The sequence below is a fragment of the Canis lupus genome, chromosome 18 (assembly GCF_003254725.2).
Source record: "Canis lupus dingo isolate Sandy chromosome 18, ASM325472v2, whole genome shotgun sequence".
In the NCBI taxonomy this organism is placed as follows: domain Eukaryota; kingdom Metazoa; phylum Chordata; class Mammalia; order Carnivora; family Canidae; genus Canis; species Canis lupus.
The window spans coordinates 16,451,670-16,472,767 of NC_064260.1; the positions used below are offsets into that span (position 1 = coordinate 16,451,670).

A 21,098-nucleotide genomic window follows, 5' to 3' on the forward strand; every position below is an offset into this window, starting at 1 on the left:
TAAGAAAGCATTGACAAATACAAGGTCATGAAAATTTACCTCTATCTTATCCTTTAAGAGTTTTATAATTTTAGTTACTACAATTTGGTCTATGTTCCATGTTGAATTAATTTTTGTATTTGGTGTGAAGTAGGGGTCCAAATTCATTCTTATTGTTGTTGTTGTTTTGGTTTTATTTTTTTGCTTTGTAATCAGTATGTTAAGGAGACATGCATACATTTCAAGAATTTCTTAATTATGATATCCAGATTTAATCCTATGAACATGACTTTTAAACACAGTTAAAGGGGATCCCTGGGTGGCTCAGTGGTTTGGCACCTGCCTTCAGCCCAGGACGTGATCCTGGAGTCCTGGGATCGAGTCCCACATCGGGTTTCCTGCGTGGAGCCTGCTTCTCCCTCTGCCTGTGTTTCTGCCTCTCTCTCTCTCTCTCTGTCTCTCATGAATAAATAAATAAAATCTTTAAAAAAAATAAACACACAGTTAAAGCTGTTCATCATAATTTGCTATCCTACCAACATTAAATTGTAGTTAGTTCAGATCATAAATGGTTTAAAGTAAGCCTGTAACATACCTAAAAAAAAAAAAAAAAAAAACCTTCCTGTCTCATACATGCAAATTACTTCTCCGTGTCTCTTCACTCTAAGTTACACTGCTCCTGAAGTTACTACTCTGAAGCTTATTATGATCCTAAGAGAAGGGAAAAATGTGTAACCAGGACTGATACATAAATATTAAAAAGGAAAAGATAGCACAGCGGAAGGGAGTGCAATTCTACAAGTGCAAGCCCTCAAGCAGCAGCATATCATAATAAATCCCTTCTTTAGAAAGGTGATTTTAGAAGTGATTTTCTATCACTGTTAGCACAGGCCAGATTACATAGTATGCCATCTTCAAGTAACAGGTGAGGCAAGAGAATGAGTGCAGAAGCATCACAATGAATCCCACTTAATGTAACTGCAGACCAACACTTCTCTACAAATTAAGTTCTTCATCTGATTTGTCAATTAAGTACAAGTTTTAATTTCATAGCTTAACAATTAGGGGTCTTAGGGGCACCTGGCTGGCTCAGTCAGTAGAATAAGCAATTCTTGATCTCAGGGTCATGAGTTCAAGCCCCATGCTGGGTGTAGAACTTACTTAAAAAACAAACAAGACAATTAAAGGTCCTACACTGAAGTCAATACATACACCTAGAATTTCAGTCTAAGCTATTTCATTTGCATAGAGCTGAAATCAATGACAAGGTATGGCCTAACAAATCCTAGAGGAGATTTTTTTAAAGTAGTTTTTAAAAGTGTTAAACTTATCTTGCATGCTGAAGTCATCATACATACAGGGCAAAGTCAGAGGTTTTATATTTGAGTTTATTTTTCATTTAACTTTTAAAATACTAATATAGTTAAATATTAAAACAAAAACAATAGCAATAGCAAATAGTAATCCATGATTATCTTCCTTCCCTCATTCACTACTGCATATAAAATGCCAGCAGTGTTGTCCACTGGCCCCAGTAAGAGGCCTGACACCAAACAACCCCCCTAGGATGATGCTCATCACCTTCAGGTGTTTCTTCATTGAGATGGTGCCATTTTTCCTGATTTGGATCAAAGTCCATCGGTTCTACGTAGTCCATTTCATCAGTCTTTTCTACTTCCTCCCTCTCAGGTAGGAGTTTTCTGGCAAAGAAAGAAAGTTTATCAGGAGAGACAAAACTATTCTCAAGAAAGTTTGCCTTAAATATGATGATTAGGCAACTCTTTTCACATCGTGTGGATACATCGGCATGCCTTCATTAACACACACTTGATATCCCCATGCTTGACAATCTGACCTGAATAAGAGGTGATGAGGATGGTTTGGTTGTCAAGAGTAGCTTTGTCAGGCACCACACAGTGCTTCAACCAGCTTTATGTCCATACATGTGAAAAGGCCTCCTTGTTGAGTAAAAACAGCATGGTCCTTCTGATCTAAAAGAATGATAATATCTCCAGGTGCCAATCCTGGTTCTTGGTCTCTTTCACCATGGAATGTTATCTTCTGGCCATCTTTCAACTTTTGTCAATATAAACTTCTAGAATCTTCTTCTCTCCAACTATCTTCCTTCCTTTGCAGCTTTTACATCTGTCTTTAGGACTGATCCATTCGTGGCCCTGGTACTCCATGCACACAGACTGAACTTGCTGAATCATTCCAGGTCCTCTCTGATGAATTCTCATCTGCATTCCAGTACCTTGGCAATTGGGACTATACCCTCTCTCCTTCTTACTCCCTTGTCCTTCACATTTATCATGAATCACATTCTTTTGCAGAGCTAGTTTTCTTATTGTACCATCATATAAACCTAAGGTTCCTGACAACATTTTAACCTCTCCTTTCTCTCTACATCCTTCCTTCTCCTCCAAAACACACACCAGAGATGTCCATCAGGGAGCCCAAACCACCACCAGCTCCACCTTCTTTAATTGCCTGTTCTCCTTTGTCATATGATTCCCTTTTCTTTGCATCAGAGTACTTCATAAGGTTGAGAAATCTGTTTAAACTTCTCTCCTTCATTTGGATTCTTAGCGGGATGGTACTTCAAGGTTAGTCTCCTATAATACTTTTTCACTTTTCCCTGGGTGCCACCTGGTTTGACCCCCACAACATAGTAGTAAGTGGTTTCTTTCACCATTTTCTAGAGTGGGTGAGCATCCGAGGCCAGTGTAGGGGAGCAGGAAGGAGCGCCAGGCAGGTGCTGCTCCTCTTTTCACTGAGTGTTGTGGAAAGTTCTCCCATCTTCATTCCCTTACATGTGGATTTCCCGTTGACTGAACACCATCTGTTGAATAGACCTCTTTCCTCATTAAATTTGTCCTGTCCTTTGCCAAAAAGTAATTGACTATCATGTTAAAGTCTATTTTTGGACTCTGAGTTCTGTTCCACTGATCTGTTTGTTCTTCTGTCAATATCACACTGTCTTAATTACTGTAAGTTTATAGTTACTATAAGTTTGTATCAAGAAATGCAAGTCCTCCAACTTTGTTATTATCAAGATGATTTTGACTCTCTTAACTCCTTCCATTTCTGTTTGAATTTTATGATCAGATTGTGCATTTCTGGGAAATACTCAGGACTTTGATAAAGTATTGTGTTGAATCTGTAGATCCATTATGATATTACTGCCATCTTAACAATATTAAGTGTTTTGATTTATGAACATGAGATTTCTTTCCATATATTGGACCTCTTTTAGTTTCTTTAACAATGTTTTATATTTTGTCATGTGCAGTTCTTGCGCTTTTTTTTTGCTAACTTTATGAGTAAATATCTTATTCTTTTTGATGCTATTGTGAATGAAATTATTTTCTTAATTTTATTTCCAGTTTATTCATTGATAGTTTATAGAAAAACAATTGACTTTTATATATTAATATTTTATTCTGTAACCTTTCTGGATGTATTTATTAGTTGCAATAATTTTCTCTTAGGTTCTTTAATATTTTCTATACACAAGATTGTGTCATGATTATGTCAAATAGAGATATTTTTTACTTCTTTCTTTTCAATATGGATGGCTTGTATTTTTAAAATTGTTTTATTTTTGACAAAAATGTTTTAAATATCATATAATAAGAAAAGGCTTATATAATAAAAAGGAAGACTTTATTTCCCTACTCCTTCCAGAAACTCCCCCAGAGTAAGCTATTGTCATCATTTTAGCTGCTGCTTCTGGTATTGATGCCCATATTTTTAAATAATATACTTAAACCAAGTGACCACTTGATATTGTGGTAGAAGATATACTTCTTTAATACCATTACCCTCCCCCAATATACAACTTCATCCCCATATCTTCCCAATATAAATATATCACATTTTTAAATAAAATCAGTCATCAGTGTTTTAATCAATGATTATATAAATATTATTCACTGTAAAACCAAATGGCATGCTATGATTTTTTCCTTCTTGAACAACTTTTCAGTTTTATTTCTTCTCTTTCTTAATTTACTCTGTGACTTTTCCTAGAGTACTTTCTCAGTTGCTTCCTGAGAGATTATACCTGGGAAGTATAATGTTTGATTCCTTACATTTGATGACAGATTGGCTAGAAAAAGGATTCCAGATTAAAAAGAAATACTCTGAAAATTTTGGAGACTTTCAGTGCTGTAATTGAGAACGTGAACGTGGCACAATATTTTTCTTATTTTGAAAGTCATTGTATTTTCCTTGCCTGGAAGCTTTTAGGATCTTCTCTTCATACTTGTTAGTTTTCAGTTTCTTGATGATGGGAATAATGCACAAAAAGGTGGGAGTCTAGACCTTCATACCAGAGGTGTTCTCTCTATCTTCCAGTCTTTAGTTTCCCATATTGTACCTCATATCTTAATTCTAGACCCTCTCTGATTCAATTTTGTACTTATTTATTTATTATTTTTTAAAAAGATTTATTTATTTAAGAGAGAGAGAGAGCTAGAGCATGGGAGTGGGGGGCAGAAGAAGAGAGAGAATCCTAAGCAGACTCCACACTGAGCAGAGAGCCCATCATGGGGCTCAATCCCATGATCCCAAGATCACGACCTGAGTGGAAACCAAGAGTCTGATGTTTAACCGACTGTGCTACCTAGGCCCTGATTCTCTAAAAATGGTGAATTTTACCCACATTACATTTTACCCACATAAATGCTTGGCTGACAAATACGTATTCTCAAACGCCATGGGAATTATTTCCTAAAATTATCCAAATCAATGGATGTTTAACAACTAGAAATAAGCATAATCTACAGATTTTTAAAGTTTCACTGTGCATTTCCACTTGAGTATAATTTAATTATGGCTAATATAAGCACTTTATTTCTGCTAAAGTCAGAAATCACACACAAAAAAACCATTATTCCTAATTCCCTGACTACCCTATTTATATAATTGAGTTTAGTGTGGGAAGTTTTTAGTGTAGAAGTTTATTGAAGCCTTTCAAATCAATAGAAATGTATAGATAATTTGGGAAATAACTTATATGCCATTTGGAATTATGGCCTTCATGTTTATGGCCTGAATTTCATTATCCCAGTCCTGGAAATACATCTTAAAATACAAGATATGCATGAATGTCTACCTCAGAGAAACAGAGAGCAGCATGGTAATTACCAGGGGTTGATGGGAAGAAGAAATGAGGAAATGTTGGTCAAAGGGAACAAACTTCCAGTTGTAAAATCAACAAGTTCTGAGGATCTAATGTACAGCATAATAATTACAGCTAACAATACTTATCATATACTTGATGTTGCAAGGGAGTAGATCTTAAATGTTCTCATCATAAAAAAGAAATGGTAATTATATGACAGAATGGAGGTGTTAGCTCATGCTAGCATGGTAATCATTTTGCAATGTATAAATGTTTCAGATCAACATGTTGTACACCTTAAATTTATGCAGTGTTATGTGTCAGTTATATCTCAGTAAAGCTGGGGAAAAATTAAAGATATAGTCAGGTATTTTTATACTTTATTATTTAAAATATTAAAAAATAGAAACAAATACAATTCCAATAAGAGTACAATAGTTAAAGAAACCATGCTATAGCCTTACAATGAAACATTATTTAGCTTTTAACAATTTTGTTTGAAAAATATTTAATGATATAGGAACTATTTATAATAAATATTAAATATAAGGGAATAGAAACCTTTTTAGGTAAGCAATTTTCTGTTCTTTTTTTTTTAAGATTTTATTCATTTATTTGAGAGAGTATGAGTGAGGGAAAAGAACAAGGGGAGAGGGACAAGCACATGCCCCAATGAGAGGGGCACCTAACATGGGGTTCAATCCCAGAACCCTGAGATCATGACCTAACACTTAACCGACTAAGCCACCTGAGCACCCCTAGGCAAAAAATTTTCTACAAAACTTTGTATTCATGAATTAATTTAAAAAGCTGGAATATAGTTTACTAAAATGTTAATAGTGATTATCTCTCCTATGTATGAATATGAGTAATTTTATTTTCAGATTAATACTTCTGTATATTTTTAAATTCTCAAATATACATATTATTTCTGTAATAGAAAAAATAAAAAGTTTTTTCCCAAAGTAACCCTTGTATATACTTCTGCAGAATTTTTTTTACAAGAATATACCAAATGGAATATTACTCAGCCATTAGAAATGACAAATACCCACCATTTGCTTCGACATGGATGGAACTGGAGGGTATTATGCTGAGTGAAATAAGTCAGTTGGAGAAGGACAAACATTATATGGTCTCATTCATTTGGGAAATATAAATAATAGTGAAAGGGAATAGAGGAGAAGGGAGAAGAAATGGGTAGGAAATATCAGAAAGGGAGACAGAACATGGAAGACTCCTAACTCTGGGAAACGAACTAGGGGTGGTGGAAGGGGAGGAGGGCGGGGGGTGGGGGTGACTGGGTGACGGGCACTGAGGGGGGTACTTGACGGGATGAGCACTGGGTGTTATTCTGTATGTTGGCAAATTGAACACCAATAAAAAATAAATTTATTATTAAAAAAAAGAATATACCAAATATTGTCCTAATTTGTTATGATTGATTAACTAGGTTAGATATCCTATCCTTTATTAGAGCTTTCATCAGCTTTGTCACTCTAAAACATTTTAGAATTTATAGTCTTGGTTTTTGAGGGTAAGGGGGTGACTTTTCATCCTAAATACTTGGAGATTTTTTTTTAGTATATTTGGCATCCAGTGTTACATTTGTTTCAGGTGTAAAACTTAGTCATTTGACAAGTTTATACATTATGCTGTCTTCACTGTAAGTATAGCAACCATCTGTCCCATTACATTGCTATTATAATATCATTAGCTCTATTCCTCATGCTCTGCTTTTATTCATGTGACTTACTCATTACATAACTGGAGGCCTATATATCCCTTTTTCCCCTCACCATCACTTTGTTCTCTGTATTTATAGTTCTGATTTGGCTTTTTGTTTGTTTATTCATTTTTTAGATTCTGTCTACAAATGTAATCATATGGTATTTGTCTTTCTCAGTCTGACTTATTATTTTACTTAACATAATACCCTTTTAGGTCCATCCATGTTGTTGCAAATGGCACAATCTCATTCTTTATAGATGTGTAATATTCCATTGTATACATACCCCACATTTTCCTTTTCCATTTATCTATAGATATACACTTAGGTTGCTTCCATATTTGAGCTATTATAAGTAATGCTGCCATAAACACAATGGTGCATATATCTTTTTGAGTTAGTGTTTCCATTTTCCCTGGATAAATAACCAATAGTGGAATTACTGGATAATATGGTGTTTCTATTTTTAATTTTTTGAGGAACCTCCAAACTGTTTGCCATCGTGGCTATACCAATTTACATTCCTACCAGCAGTTCACAAGAGTTCCTTTATCTCCACATCCTCACCAGTACTTGTTTCTTGTCGTGATTTTAGCCATTCTAACAGGTGTGAAGTGAAACATCATTGTGGTTTTGATTTGCATTTCCCTGATGCTGATTGATGTTGAGCATCTTTTCATGCATCCATTGACCATCTGTCTGTCCCTGGAAAAGTATCTATTTAGATCCTCTGCCCATTTTTTAATCAGATTGTTTATTTTTTTGTTTGGTATTCAGTTATATCAGTTCTTTATATATTTTGAATAGAACCCCTTATGGAATATATCATTTATAAATATTCTCCCATTCAGTAGGTTGTCTTTTTGTTTTCTTGATGGTTTCCTTTGTGCAAAAGCTTTTTATTTTGCAATGTCCCAATAGTTTATTTTTGATTTTGTTTCCCTTGCCTTAGGAGACATATCTAGAGGGATGCTGGGTGGCTCAGTAGTTGAGTGTCTGCCTTCAGCTCAGGGCGTGATCTCAGGGTCTGGGGATCAAGTCTCACATCAGGCTCCCCTGCTACTCCCTCTGCCTGTGTCTTTGCCTCTCTCTCTGTGTCTCTCATGAATAAATAAATAAAATTTTTTTTAAAGGAGACATATCTAGAAAAATATTTCTATGGCTGAAGTCAGAGACTACTGTCTATATTCTCTTCTAGGATTTTTATGGTTTCAAGGCTCATATTTAAATTTTTATTCCATTTTGAGCTTTTTTTGTATATGGTGTTAGAAAGTAGTCCAGTTTCATTCTTTTGTATGGAGCTGACCAGTTTTACCAGAAGCATTTATTAAAACACTGTCTTTTTTTCATTGTATATTCTTGCCTTCTTTGCCATAGATTAGTATATGTACTGCCAAAGTGAGCACTCCTTTGCCATAGGTTAATTGACCATGTAAATGTAAGTTTATTTTGGGGTCTCTATTCTGTTCCATTGATCTGTGTGTCTGTTTTTGTGCTAGTACCATACTGTTTTGACTGCTACAACTTTGTAGTATATCTTGAAATCTGGGGTTTTAATACCTTCAGTTTTGTTCTTCTTTTTCAAGATGGCTTTGGCTATTTGGGGTCTTTTGTGGTTCCACACAAATTGTATTATTATTTGATCTACTTTTGTGAAAAATGCTGTTGGTATTTTCATAGAGATTACATTGAATCTGTAGATTGCTTTGGATATCTATCCATATCAAATATGGACATTTGACAATATTGATTTTTCCAATCCATGAGTATGGAATATCTTTCCATTTATTTGTGTCATCATCAGTTACTTTCATGAGTGTTTTATAGTTTTCAAAGTATAGGTCTTTCACCTCTTTGATTAAGTATATTCCTAGGTATTTTATTACTTTTGGTGCAGTTGTAAATGGTGTGTGTGTGTGTGTGTGCGCGCGTGTGTGTGTTTGATTTCTTTTTCTATGATTTCATTGTTAGTATATAGAAACACTACCAATATCTGGGTATTAATTTTGTACTTGGCCACTTTACTAAATCTGTTTATTGCTTCTAGTAGTTTTTTGGTAGTGTCTTTAGGATTTTCTATGAATAGCATCATGTTGTCCACAAACAGTGACAGTTTAACTTCTTTACCAATTCTTCAATACCAATGAATTAGTATTGCACTTCTTCAATACCAATTCTCTTATTTCTTTTTCTTGTCTGAGTGCTGTGGCTAGGACTTCTAGTACTGTATTGAATCAAAGTGGTGAGAGAAGAGATTTTTACATCTGTGCCAGTATTTTCTGAAATGACCAGTTAGAACATCACCATAATAATTCTTCACATTTTATCCAATCTTTTTATGGAATTGAACTCTCGATTTTTGCCATAGCCCTGAAAAATAGGTAGTAAAAATTTTAAAGTCCTCTTTTGAAAAATAAGTACTTATCAATCTAAACCATTGAGCTGTGGTGCAAACCCAAAATGTTTGTTCTGATTCCAGATTTACTGTTAGAAGTTACCCAATGGAATCAAGTTATTTTATTGATTAAGAAAATGAGAGATACAGAAGTTAAGTGATATGGCCTAAGTCATGGAGAGAATAAGTGCCAGACCTAGAATGCAACCTCCTTTCTTCTTCTTCTTTTTTATTTTTTGCAACCTTTATTCTTTTGTATCTGAAACTTGTACTCTATTAGTTCATTCAGAAGTGGCCCCTAAATACTTTGCATTAGTATTACTTTTCACAAATATGCAGACTCTTTAATTCTCTATCCAGTAGGATAACATAATTTTTACTAAGGTGTTCTTTGGAATTGATAAACTGTTTTACCAGTTTTGTCCTTGTCTTGCCTAAGGATGCCCTTGAAGCAAATTAACACAAGGCTTACTTAGTTAAAAGGTGTTTTAAACAACAGAGCCACTCCAGTAATTTCTTTGATGAATTTTAGTGATTTTAAAAGGTGATAATAAAACTATTTTTACTGTGAAGTTTTGGAAGGCATTTCTGAGATACAGGTGGTTCAAGAAAAGTCTGGAAGATGTTAGTTAAATGGTGAAAATATTTTGCAGTGGTCAAGCAAATGCATTAGCTTATTTATTTTTATTGTTTCTACTGTTAATTGATTGTATTTCTGAGATAAATCTTATCTATAATAATGTTTATCTTGCCCACTTATTATCACCTAGTCATCTTTTTCAAAGTGTTTATGTGATAATTTACTGATTAGCTATTAAAGTATTTAACATTTAACAACATTAAAGCATAACACGACCAACCATTCATGTATTCCACAAACATTTAGGAAGACTACCATATGTCAGCACTGTGTGCCAACATAGAAAAAAAAAAGATAAAAATCCCTGTGTCTAGGGTACATATAGCCTAGTTTAGAAGACATAGTTCAAATTAACTAAAAAACTATGTGCTGAGCACCTATCCTCTGTCAACCTATCCTCTGTCAATAGCAATACTCCAGACTAAGAAATGTGAGCACCTAGAGCACCTAATATCTTAGCACTTCATCACATTCATAATCCTTAAGGGCTTATTGAATTATTTAGTGGAGAAGGAGAGATAACATGATCTTTTTAATAACAAAAATTGTACGTGTTTTTTGTTGTTTATAATCAAAGATCTATTACTTGTGGTTTTCCGAACCAGGCAAATTGCTGATAAAGCTCATATGAAGCTATTTAGAAATTAGACAATAAAAAGTCCTTTATCTTGGTATATAGCACTCCTCCTTTCAGTTTTAGAAACCTAGAATGTCATTTGGGAGCTTTTGACAGATGTTTGGCACCTGGGTATAATCCTTCTTGATACATGAATCCGTCCTTCCCTTATTCTAAAATTCTCTGATCACTCCCGAGAAATTTGGCATTTCTTCTTTTAATAGTTAATGAGCAATCCTTTTGCACACTGACAAAGCACAGCATGGTTTTATCTGCTTGGAGGTGTCTTTCCTCCCTAGATCCACTTTGTTCTTGATTTATAAAGCAAAGAAACGTTAGAATTCTGCCAATGATAAATGTTTGCCTCTCTTTTGTGTTACACACCCTACAACTATCAGTGCTTTTTCACCAAAATGATTATTATTTATTGCAATGTAGTATCACATAGCAATTATTGAAAAAACTATGTGAGAATCAGAGTCCCAGCTACACTTGATTGACTATACACAGTATCACTGGTGATTCTTGGTACCGTTGGTCACTATATGCTCCACTTGGAAGTGGAGCTGCAGCTCCTGAATTCACGACTCCACGGCCCCCAGGTCTGGATTCCCTTGGCCTCGTCTGGGGCTGTCTGGCTTCCAGCTGGCCCACCTACACTGCCTGGTGGAGCTGCATGCAGATGATGCCAGTCTTGGTCTCACTATCCTGCAGTATCTGCTGGGCCTTTGGCAGCAGCTTCTGGTCCTTGGTGCTACCATTACTGTATGTCTGGATCATGTTTTCTGACCCCTGCTTCACCTTCAGCTTGATGGCCAGATGAATGTAGATTATCTCTGTGTTGCCAGATTTCCACATGCAGGCACTAGTGGTCACACACTGTGTTGCCAGATTTCCACATGCAGGCACTAGTGGTCACACATCATGACCCACATCTCTTCTGGGAAGCTGGTGAATTTCTTTTGACATATATAGTAAGACACTCTCAGAAATCACAAACATAAATTGTTGTGGAAAAATGATCCACTTCAGAATAGAGGAAAATGGAGTTATGGTTTGGCCCTGATCTCAAGTTAAACTGTCTCCATTCAAATTCATAAGTTATTAGTTGGATTTCCATTCCTGAAATCTCTTTCACACATGAAAATATCAAAATTAATTATAGCAATAGAACACAAATGCATACTTTTAAAACTACTATGTATGAACACAAAGAGTGTAAGATCTATATTATAAATACCCTATTGGGAGAAATTTTTCTGGATCTAGTGATAGTTGTACAGAAAGTGGCTTTTTTTTGTAAGCACAGACTTTTTTTCATTGTCCTTTTTCCTTTTCTTGCTTTTTTTTTCTTTTCTTCTCCACCCCCCCCCCCCCCAGATCTTCAAATTATATTCCAAGTTGAAGTTATCCTTTGGAAAATTCCTGTTACTGATTCACTATGCCAGAGGCCTCTGAAAGTTTTTGAATTGGGAAGGAAGATCACCCCATGGCATCTTTTTCAGTGATGCCTTGCTCACTTTTTAATGGAGATTAAACTCCTGTTATAAACAATAAACTTTCTTTTCAATGCTTTCTGCTAAATTTTTTGAAAGAGTATTTCATGCTTCTATATCAGTGCTTGTAATTCATCCCAGAAATCTAACTATAAGCCAATGACTTCTCTCCTTAAAGAGATAAAAGCACCCCCCCTTTTTTAAAAGACACTCAGACTTCTATTTAATAAATATTTTTTGCTTAATTATGTTCACATGTGACATCCCCAAATGTAACACTGGGTTTTCCTCTTTTGACTTTCTTACTATTTCACTAAGTCAATAGAAACTTCTTCCCAATAATATATGCAGTTTGATCTTCATCAGGTAGGTACATGTAGGTCCTCAAAGAGATCGTGGCTCTTCCACATCAGAACCTAAGTCCTCCTTTGACTATACTGTCTGCGCTGGAGCTCTGCCTAGGTCCTGTCACCCTGAAATGTCCTTAGGCCAGAAATGCTAAGCAGGCTACATGTTATGTTCACTCCGAATAAACATAGGGGCTGCTTAGAGACTAGGGTTGCAGGTAGTGAGATAGGCTGTGTCTAGGATCCATTGCAAAGAATGCTGTGCTTGATTAAAGATGTCTGTCATGGCAACACCTTCTAGACATATATGGAATGAGGACACTAGGTGAAGAGGCTGGATGGCACAGGTTCAGACAGGGACAAGGAGCACATTCCATCCTTGCCTTAGGCAGTTGTTCTTATTTCCCATGCTGCATTGTCTCACATACCAGGTAGCTGAGGAGGCATTCTGAAGGCCATGAAGGTACAAGAGGGTTCCCTAGGCTCTGAAAGGACCAGCATAAGCTTCAAGCTAGAGAGAGCTTGGAAGGACAGCTCATGCAGAGCTCCTAGCTCTGCAAGTTATAGGCTGTGCTGGCATCAGCTCCTTTTCCTCTGGAGTCAATTTCATCTGGGGAAAGATAGCAGGCTGACTGATTTTGGATAAATTTTAGAGGAAGAATAAAAGTTTTGGCAAGAGACTTCTGTGCAGAAGTGGACTAAAGGTGGAGAATCCTGGAGACATGAGCGAAGTCATGCATTCTGGAACCTTCGAGAACTACTTTACCACTCAGTTGCAGGGTGAGATGAGAGATGAGGCTAGACACATGGGCAGGGACCAGATCCTGACAAACCTTTTATACTATTCTCAGAAATTTGACAGAATCCTTTAAGTGATAGACACAGAAGGATTTCAAGCAATTTTAGCAAGAAAATTGGGACAATGTGGAAGTTGGATTGGCATGGGAGTTAAACTGGAGTTCTAATCAAGAATATTGCAATTTATCAGATGAAAAATAATTAAATCTTGAATTAAAACAGTGGTTGTGGGGCAGTGGCTGTGCTCAGCGGTTTAGCGCCACCTTTGGCCTGGGCCGTGATCCTGGAGACCTGGGATTGAGTCCCGTGTCCGGCTTCCAGCATGGAGCCTGTTTCTCCCTCTGCCTGTGTCTCTGCCTCTCTCTCTCTCTCTCTCTCTCTCTCTCTGTCTCTCATAAATAGATAAAGTCTTTAAAAAAATGAAAAAAACAGTGGCTGTGGATATGGAGAAGAAGGGTAAACTTGAGCGTTAATAGTTAATAAATTTGATAGTTAAGAGTTTGGTGTGGTCTTTAAGAACATATAGACTTTGTGATTACTGGATAGTGAACACTAATGCTGAAATTTGTTTTAAGGGAAAGGAAATATTTATACATTTGACAGAGGAAAACAGTGGTATGGCTTAGGAATAAAAGATGTAACTATAAAAAGAGAGCAGGGGTGCCTGGTGTTCAGTCAGTTGAGCATCTGACTCTTGGCTTTAGCTCAAGTCGTGATCTCATGGATTGTGGGATTGAGCCCTGATTCAGGCTCTGCACTCAGTAGAGAGTCTGCTTGAAGATTCTCTCCCTCTGCCTCTCCCCCAACTCATGCACACATGCATGCTCTCTCTCTCTCTCTCTAAAATAAATAAATCTGGGGATCCCTGGGTGGCGCAGCGGTTTGGCGCCTGCCTTTGGCCCAGGGTGCGATCCTGGAGACCCGGGATCGAATCCCACATCAGGCTCCCAGTGCATGGAGCCTGCTTCTCCCTCTGCCTGTGTCTCTGCCTCTCTCTCTCTCTCTGTATGACTATCATAAATAAATAATAATAAAAAATGTTTTAAAAAAATAAAATAAAATAAATAAATCTGTAAAAAATAATAAAAACTTAAAATAAATTTTAAAAGAGCAGTAGAACCTTGAAAAGCAAAAGCATAATGAAAACACACACAAACTTTTATCATGGCTTTGGCATAGTTTGAGAGTTTAATATAAAATTTCTCCCTGAAGTTATTCATTACCCCTTTTTATGTATTTTAAAGAATTTTCTTGTTTTAATAAGGGTCAAGCTGTGTTCACAACCTAATTAGCAAGTACAGTAGTTTGCTGATGAAAAGGGAGCAAGAATCTTTGCAAGTGAACTGATTCCTTTGAATATCAAATTTGCCATATTCAGACCACTACTCTCCTATCCCATGTTCCACATATTAATAACATTTCCTGTTAGGTAGTTCATGTCAGATTGCTAATTAATGAATGAACTTCCAACTATGAATGGACGAGACACAGTAACATACCAGACCTCATTGGTAAAGCAGGAGAGAATGGTAGGAAAGTAACCTACTACTGGAAGTCAAGCACATTGCCCTGGGTTTAAGAATGATTCTGGGGATCCCTGGGTGGCGCAGCGGTTTGGCGCCTGCCTTTGGCCCAGGGCGCGATCCTGGAGACCCGGGATCGGATCCCACGTCGGGCTCCCGGTGCATGGAGCCTGCTTCTCCCTCTGCCTGTGTCTCTGCCTCTCTCTCTCTCTCTCTCTCTCTCTCTCTGTGACTATCATGAATAAATAAATAAAATCTTTAAAAAAAAAAAAAAAAAAAAAAAAAAGAATGATTCTGTAAGTAATTTGTGAGCAAATCGAGTCATGAAATAAAGAAACAATATGCTTGAGTAGGCATTGTAACACCTATGTTAAAGCCCTATTTTATTCCATTTTTGGAAACTAGGTTGCAATATAGCACATTTGAAGTGAGTTGTAAACTGGAAAGTAGAGTTTTGATTCTCTCAAATGTTGAAGTCCTTATGATATGTGCCTTATAGGGGATATTTTATTTTTAAATAACTATTCCTACTATTCCAGAAGTTTGAAATCTATATAGAGGGATGCCTGGGTAGCACAGTGGTTGAGCGTCTGCCTCTGGCTCATGATCCTGGGGTCTTGGGATTGTGTCCCACATCAGGTTCTCTGTGGGGAGCCTGCTTCTCCCTCTGCCTATGTCTCTACCTGTCTGTCTGTGTCTCTCATAAATAAAATCTTAAAAAAAAAGAAATCTATTTAGACTACAAGTATCTGAATAGTGAATATTAATATCTTTATTTTTTTTAATTTTTTAAATTTATTTATGATAGTCACACACAGAAAGAGAGGCAGAGACATAGGCAGAGGGAGAAGCAGGCTCCATGCACTGGGAGCCCGACGTGGGATTCGATCCCAGGTCTCCAGGATCGCACCCTAGGCCAAAGGCAGGTGCCAAACTGCTGCGCCACCCAGGGATCCCTATATCTTTAAATAATAATTATTATAAGCCCTATCTTTATATATAGAATCTGAATACTAGAGTGATCAAGGAAGTTGGGCAAACTCAGCTTGTAGGTGACAGCTCACTGCATTTAAATGCTGGTCTTTCTGATTCCAGACACTGAGCTTCAACATAGAACCTCCCCTGGATATATACTAATTCTTAAATGGCTGGGGCAGACTACTTACTTAACTTAAAATTAGAATCTGGCATGTTCTTTTAAATTCATAACAATGACTATTTCACGCTCTGAATATGGTCATTATAATGAGCTTTCTTCATTTGGCAGAACCTATAGAGTTTTTAAATTATAGATCATAATAGCCCAAAGGAATTTTAAAATTACTTATTTGATAGGGATTCTTGTTGGCAAACTTGCTCTAGAAGTATCTGTATCTCCCAAGAAGATAAGTACTTCCTAGAAACTTGTTTAAGAAATTTGCTCAGAATGGGGAACAATAAGGATTTTTCTGACCTCTTCTGAAAAATTACTGCTCCTTAGGGAAAATTAAGTGAAAGTAGTGCCAACAAGGTTATTAGCACCACAAATTCGATAGATGTTCCCCCAAAGGAAAACTGTAAATTACACTAAAATAATTCTAAGAATGAACGAGACCTGTCACATCTACCATAGCTGTTTATGAGAAAAGAAAAATATAGGTTAGATTAAAAATTGGAGGACACTTTTGAATCTTTGGAATCTGAGCTACTGTGCTTTTAGCAATTTTTGACTATATATAACACAAATATATTTTTATGTTTAAATATATAAATTTATGTTTATGATATTTAGATATATTTACATTAATCTGTCATGTAAATATATATATATTCATAGAAGATTTTTGGAATAAGTGACATAATTCTGTAGGTAGACCATCATGAAGTATTTTATAGTTCACAGTAGGCTTGCCATTATTGACATTAGCCACACCCTGAGAATGTGGAGCTAACATCTCGTATAAAGCGATGGACGTTGTGTTCTTGCTGGTCACCCGAGTTCTGTTCTTTCTTTTCCCCAAAATAATATGTGAATGTGGAAGCCCTTAAAATGATTAACTATACACCTACCAGAGAGTTGGGCATCTTTATATTAAAATGTTATCTAAGTGGTTTAAGGGTTTGTAAAGAAAGAGATGCACATGATAATTATGTTCAACATGTGTTTGTGTCTTGTGTATCCCTCCAGGGTTCGGGCAGCGGTGTGGATGAGGTTGGCATCTGGTGCTCTTGTCTTTGATTAGAGAACAGGACAGACATGAGAGGTGGTGGGGCTGTTGGAGGAAATGTGACTCAAAGTTGAAAGGGGACTCTGATGAGTTGATTAGAAGCCAAGGGAGTCACAGAATACTGTGGGAGAGGCAATCAAGAAATGTTGATTTTTACACCTGAAACCAGTATAGCATTGTATATTAACTATACTGGAATTAAAATTAAAGGAGAGAAAAAAAATGCTATCTTTAAAGGCAAATCCCATGGAGTTGCTGTCCAAGTGGCTAAATTTCCAGTTGGAAACAGAAAATCTCCTTTGTCCAAAAGGAGATTAAATAAAAGGGCTCAGCTATAAACTAAATGGTTAGAGTAGAGAGTGTCAGCCATAGGCCACATGAATTTAAAGATCAGGCCCTGAAAGCTACCTGAGAGAGTGAAAGCTACCTTTAAACCTTTGAACCAGATCAATGAAAATTTAAGGTAATGATTAAAAGCAAGGACCCTACAGTCAGACTGCTTGAATTAAAATCATGGCTTTACCATCTGCCGTGTAATATTAGGTGAATCATAAAATAATTCTGTGTCCCAGAAAAAAAATGGGAGTAATTGTATCTACCTTGTAGAGCTGTTGTCAAAATTAGTTGAGTTCATTTATTTAGAGCCCTTACAATAGTACCTAGCAAAGGGTAGTTGTAATAATAATAGTAGTAGTAGTAGTAGTAACTATATATATGTTTATATATACATATTCTGTGTGCATTTATCGATATATGTATGTATATTTAAATGTATATATAAACATGTATGTATGTTTGTATATACACATAATAAATATATACAAGTGGTTTATATGTATATATACATATAACGACTCATATTATTATTACTACTTTGACTTTTCCCAAGCAGAGGACTTCAGATAATAACATTGGGCACATGGTGTGCTTCTCAAGACAGTTTCTAATTGCAGAGCCCATCCTTCAAATGACATTAAATACTTTAGAACAGGGATCCCTGGGTGGTGCAGCGGTTTGGCGCCTGCCTTTGGCCCAGGGCGCGATCCTGGAGACCCAGGATCGAATCCCACATCAGGCTCCCGGTGCATGGAGCCTGCTTCTCCCTCTGCCTGTGTCTCTGCCTCTCTCTCTCTCTCTCTGTGACTATCATAAATAAATAAAAATTAAAAAAAAATTTAAATACTTTAGAACACATAAAGTCCAAGTGCTCTGATTGAAGTGGTGGTGCCTGGAGCACCCCCTGCTGCTCCTCCTGGACTCCCCAGGGAGACCCCTAGGTACCACTGTGGAGCACTTTTTGAAAACTTGGAAAGAATCCACGGCCTGGAATCAAGACCTTGAACCAGGTCCTATCTGCCATTAACAGGCTGTGTACCCCTCACCCTCAGCATGTTTTCGATGGCCTCAGTTCCCTGATCCATGCATTATAAAGAGCTAGATTAGGGGAACCTGGGTGGCTCAGTTAAGCGCCTGCCTTCAGTTCAGGCCATGATACCAGTGTCCTGGGATTGAGCTCTGTATTGGGCTCCCTGCTCAGTGGAGAGTGCCTCTCCCTCTGCTGATAAAATCTTAAAAAAAAAAAAAAATGGTCTTAGTGCAAGAGTTTTCAAACTCTGCCCCTTTAAAACCCTGAAAGTTCCTGGGAAGTTTTGGGGAATAGATCAAAAGGAGCAAGTTGTATGAGGAGAAGGAACCCGATGACATCAAAAGCTAGGAATAGAGAAATATATTGAAATTTCATATATTTGTTTGAAGAATGAGTACCACTGCTAAAGAAATTTTGACTAGATGATGAAAGTGCCTTCAGTTTCAGTTGTTCCCTAGTCCCTCAGAAATTTATTCATAGGCACCAGAGTAGCAGAAATAAGAATATGAATAAAAGCAACAAATACTAAATCTGAGGAAATGGAGTAATGGGGAAAGCGGTGTAAGACTATTCACAAGGTGCTAGGCAGCGACCAGGCTATTTCAATATCTTTGACATGCAGGGAAAAGACAAAACCTCTGTTACCTGAGTTTTATCTAGGAATATTGGCCCCATTGTTTTCATGGGAATGTAGACTGGCACAATGATAACTAATGAGGAATATTACAATAGGGACATTATATACTCACAATCAGAAGACAACTAAAGTGAACAATTAAACACCGTATGTTGTGGGACTTTTCTTGGTGGTTTGTGAGTTCAGGAAATATATTCCTTCCAAAGCAAATGTCCAATTAAATTTTTTCATTTATGATTGTTGTGTTGCCATTAGAGGTGTGTGCAAACTCAGAAGCTCTGGACTTGATTGAGATTTGACAATGAAACGTATTTAGGTAAATCAAGTTTCCATGTCCCCTCTAGGCATAACACCTGTAACTGCTTAGTGAATCTGTACACCACGGTTATGGCTTGGATTGGCCCTATGTTTAGTTCTCCTCATTTTCAGCTTGCTAAAAGCAAAGAAAAACCTATAAATATATGTGAATATATAATGTCGTGAAGTCTGTTTATAAGTAATTTTGATAATGATTAATATGCAACAAGGGCAGATTCCTTTATAAACCTCACATGTAGGATGAGACGAAGGCTGTCCAGTGACTTTTCTCTCCAATTCTGTATCCCTTCTACCATTCAGAGCTCTAACCGTTGTGCCATTGTGTGTGTGTGTCTGTGTGTGTGTGTGTGTGTGTGTGTGTGTGTAATATTTTCTGTTTCACTGCTGAAATATGTTAGCTTGGAGCGATATCACCCATTAACATTTCAGTATGGCTTAGTTTGTCACATTACTTTTGAAGAGTTGGGTCCTGGGGGCTGATACTTACGATAGCAACACCTCAGCGGGGAATAGAAATCGGAAAGGTCCACAGCATGGAGGAGGAAGGCACAGCCATGTAGAGACTGGGATGGAGAATGTTGGGAGCCATGAGGTCCTGCGGGCCCCACAAAGTACAGGATATTGTCGGAGAGGTCGGAGAGGTGCACAAATGGAGGGGAAATGCAGAGGCCAAACTTTGCCTTCTGGTGACCTAGCACAGTGTCTTATATGTAACCCATCTTCAGTAAATGATGGCTGAATCAAATTATTTTTTGTCCTGAGGTGGTTTTTGTAGACCTAAAGTTGAGATTTAATGTTAATGTTTTTTAGTTATTTTCAAAGATTTTTGTATGGCTTCTTTCCTAAAATCAATTTTCTTGAGGCATGATTTTCTGTTTTAAATTTGCTCAAACAATATATTTTGTGCCAGAAAAGCTCTTTTTAAGGAAAAATATTTCAAATATAAGTCATAAATAAGTCTCCCTTTAATAAGACAATTCCCATTATAGCCATTGAATAACACATCTGCTGCAAGGGTGCTATTTTTTTTTTACCAATAAATGTGCACAGCTCTGATTAGAAGAAGTAAAAGATGCACATCTTCTTCAAATGTGAGTTAGACCCTGTAGGGAGAAAAGGTGTATTTTATTATGGCAGATTTTGTAATTATGAAAGCTCTGAATAGCCCTATTTAAAAAAATACTTTAGGAAAAATGTAATTCTCTGTCTAAACGTTCTATGTGTTATGGTGAAATGTTGATTTTAGAAAAAAGTACATTTGGAGCATCTTTCTCCAGTGCTAATATCGTTATTGCTTCACAAAACATTTTATATCAGTTTCTTGAGGAAGAAATTTTAATAGGCACCCTTTCTATCCTTTTTTTCTATCCAGGATTTGCTCACATCTGCTGTTTTTGGAATAAGCCCACAAATGTTACAATATCTTTACAAAGGAAAACCAGAAGATAATTCTCAACTCAGAGCCCTTGGTTTAAGCCTTGACTCTTGTTCATTTGTATCACTGTTCAAATGCCCTCATTTTTTTTTTAAAGATTGTATCTATACAAATAACATTTTAAAATAAGTTTTTTTCAAAAATTTTTTAAAATACTTGAAATTATCACCATACTTATTACAAGATTTAGGTTAACCTTTCCTATTCATTTTCAGGGCTACGGCGACACACAGGGGCCAGATTATTTTCAAAGATGCGTTAGCCCAGCAGTTGTGTGAACAAGGAGGTAAGAAACAACTCTGACTCCTCTATGTTAGTTGTATCAAAATTATTCATGGTGGCCTGATGTTCCATGTACTGAGTAACTATTTCATCACTGTTACTTTATCACGATGCTTTAAAAATGGAATTATTGATCCCTTTATATCCCTAAAAATTACATACTTAATAATTATTGCTAAAGATCTGTAGACTTCTGAAAATA

At 36.5% G+C, this 21,098-nt stretch overlaps 1 protein-coding gene across 2 annotated transcripts in view; it reads left to right on the forward strand.

Annotated features, from left to right (window-relative positions):
- Positions 1-21,098, forward strand: part of RELN (reelin) — a 492,310-nt gene that overhangs the window by 185,416 nt on the left and 285,796 nt on the right. For both annotated transcript variants that reach the window (XR_007403524.1, XM_025449216.2), the window contains exon 4: positions 20,830-20,900. Coding sequence is in view for 1 of the 2 variants with exons in the window: in XM_025449216.2 (XP_025305001.1) it covers positions 20,830-20,900 (71 nt within the window). In the remaining variant the exon portion in view is untranslated. The remainder of the gene's footprint in view (positions 1-20,829; positions 20,901-21,098) is intronic.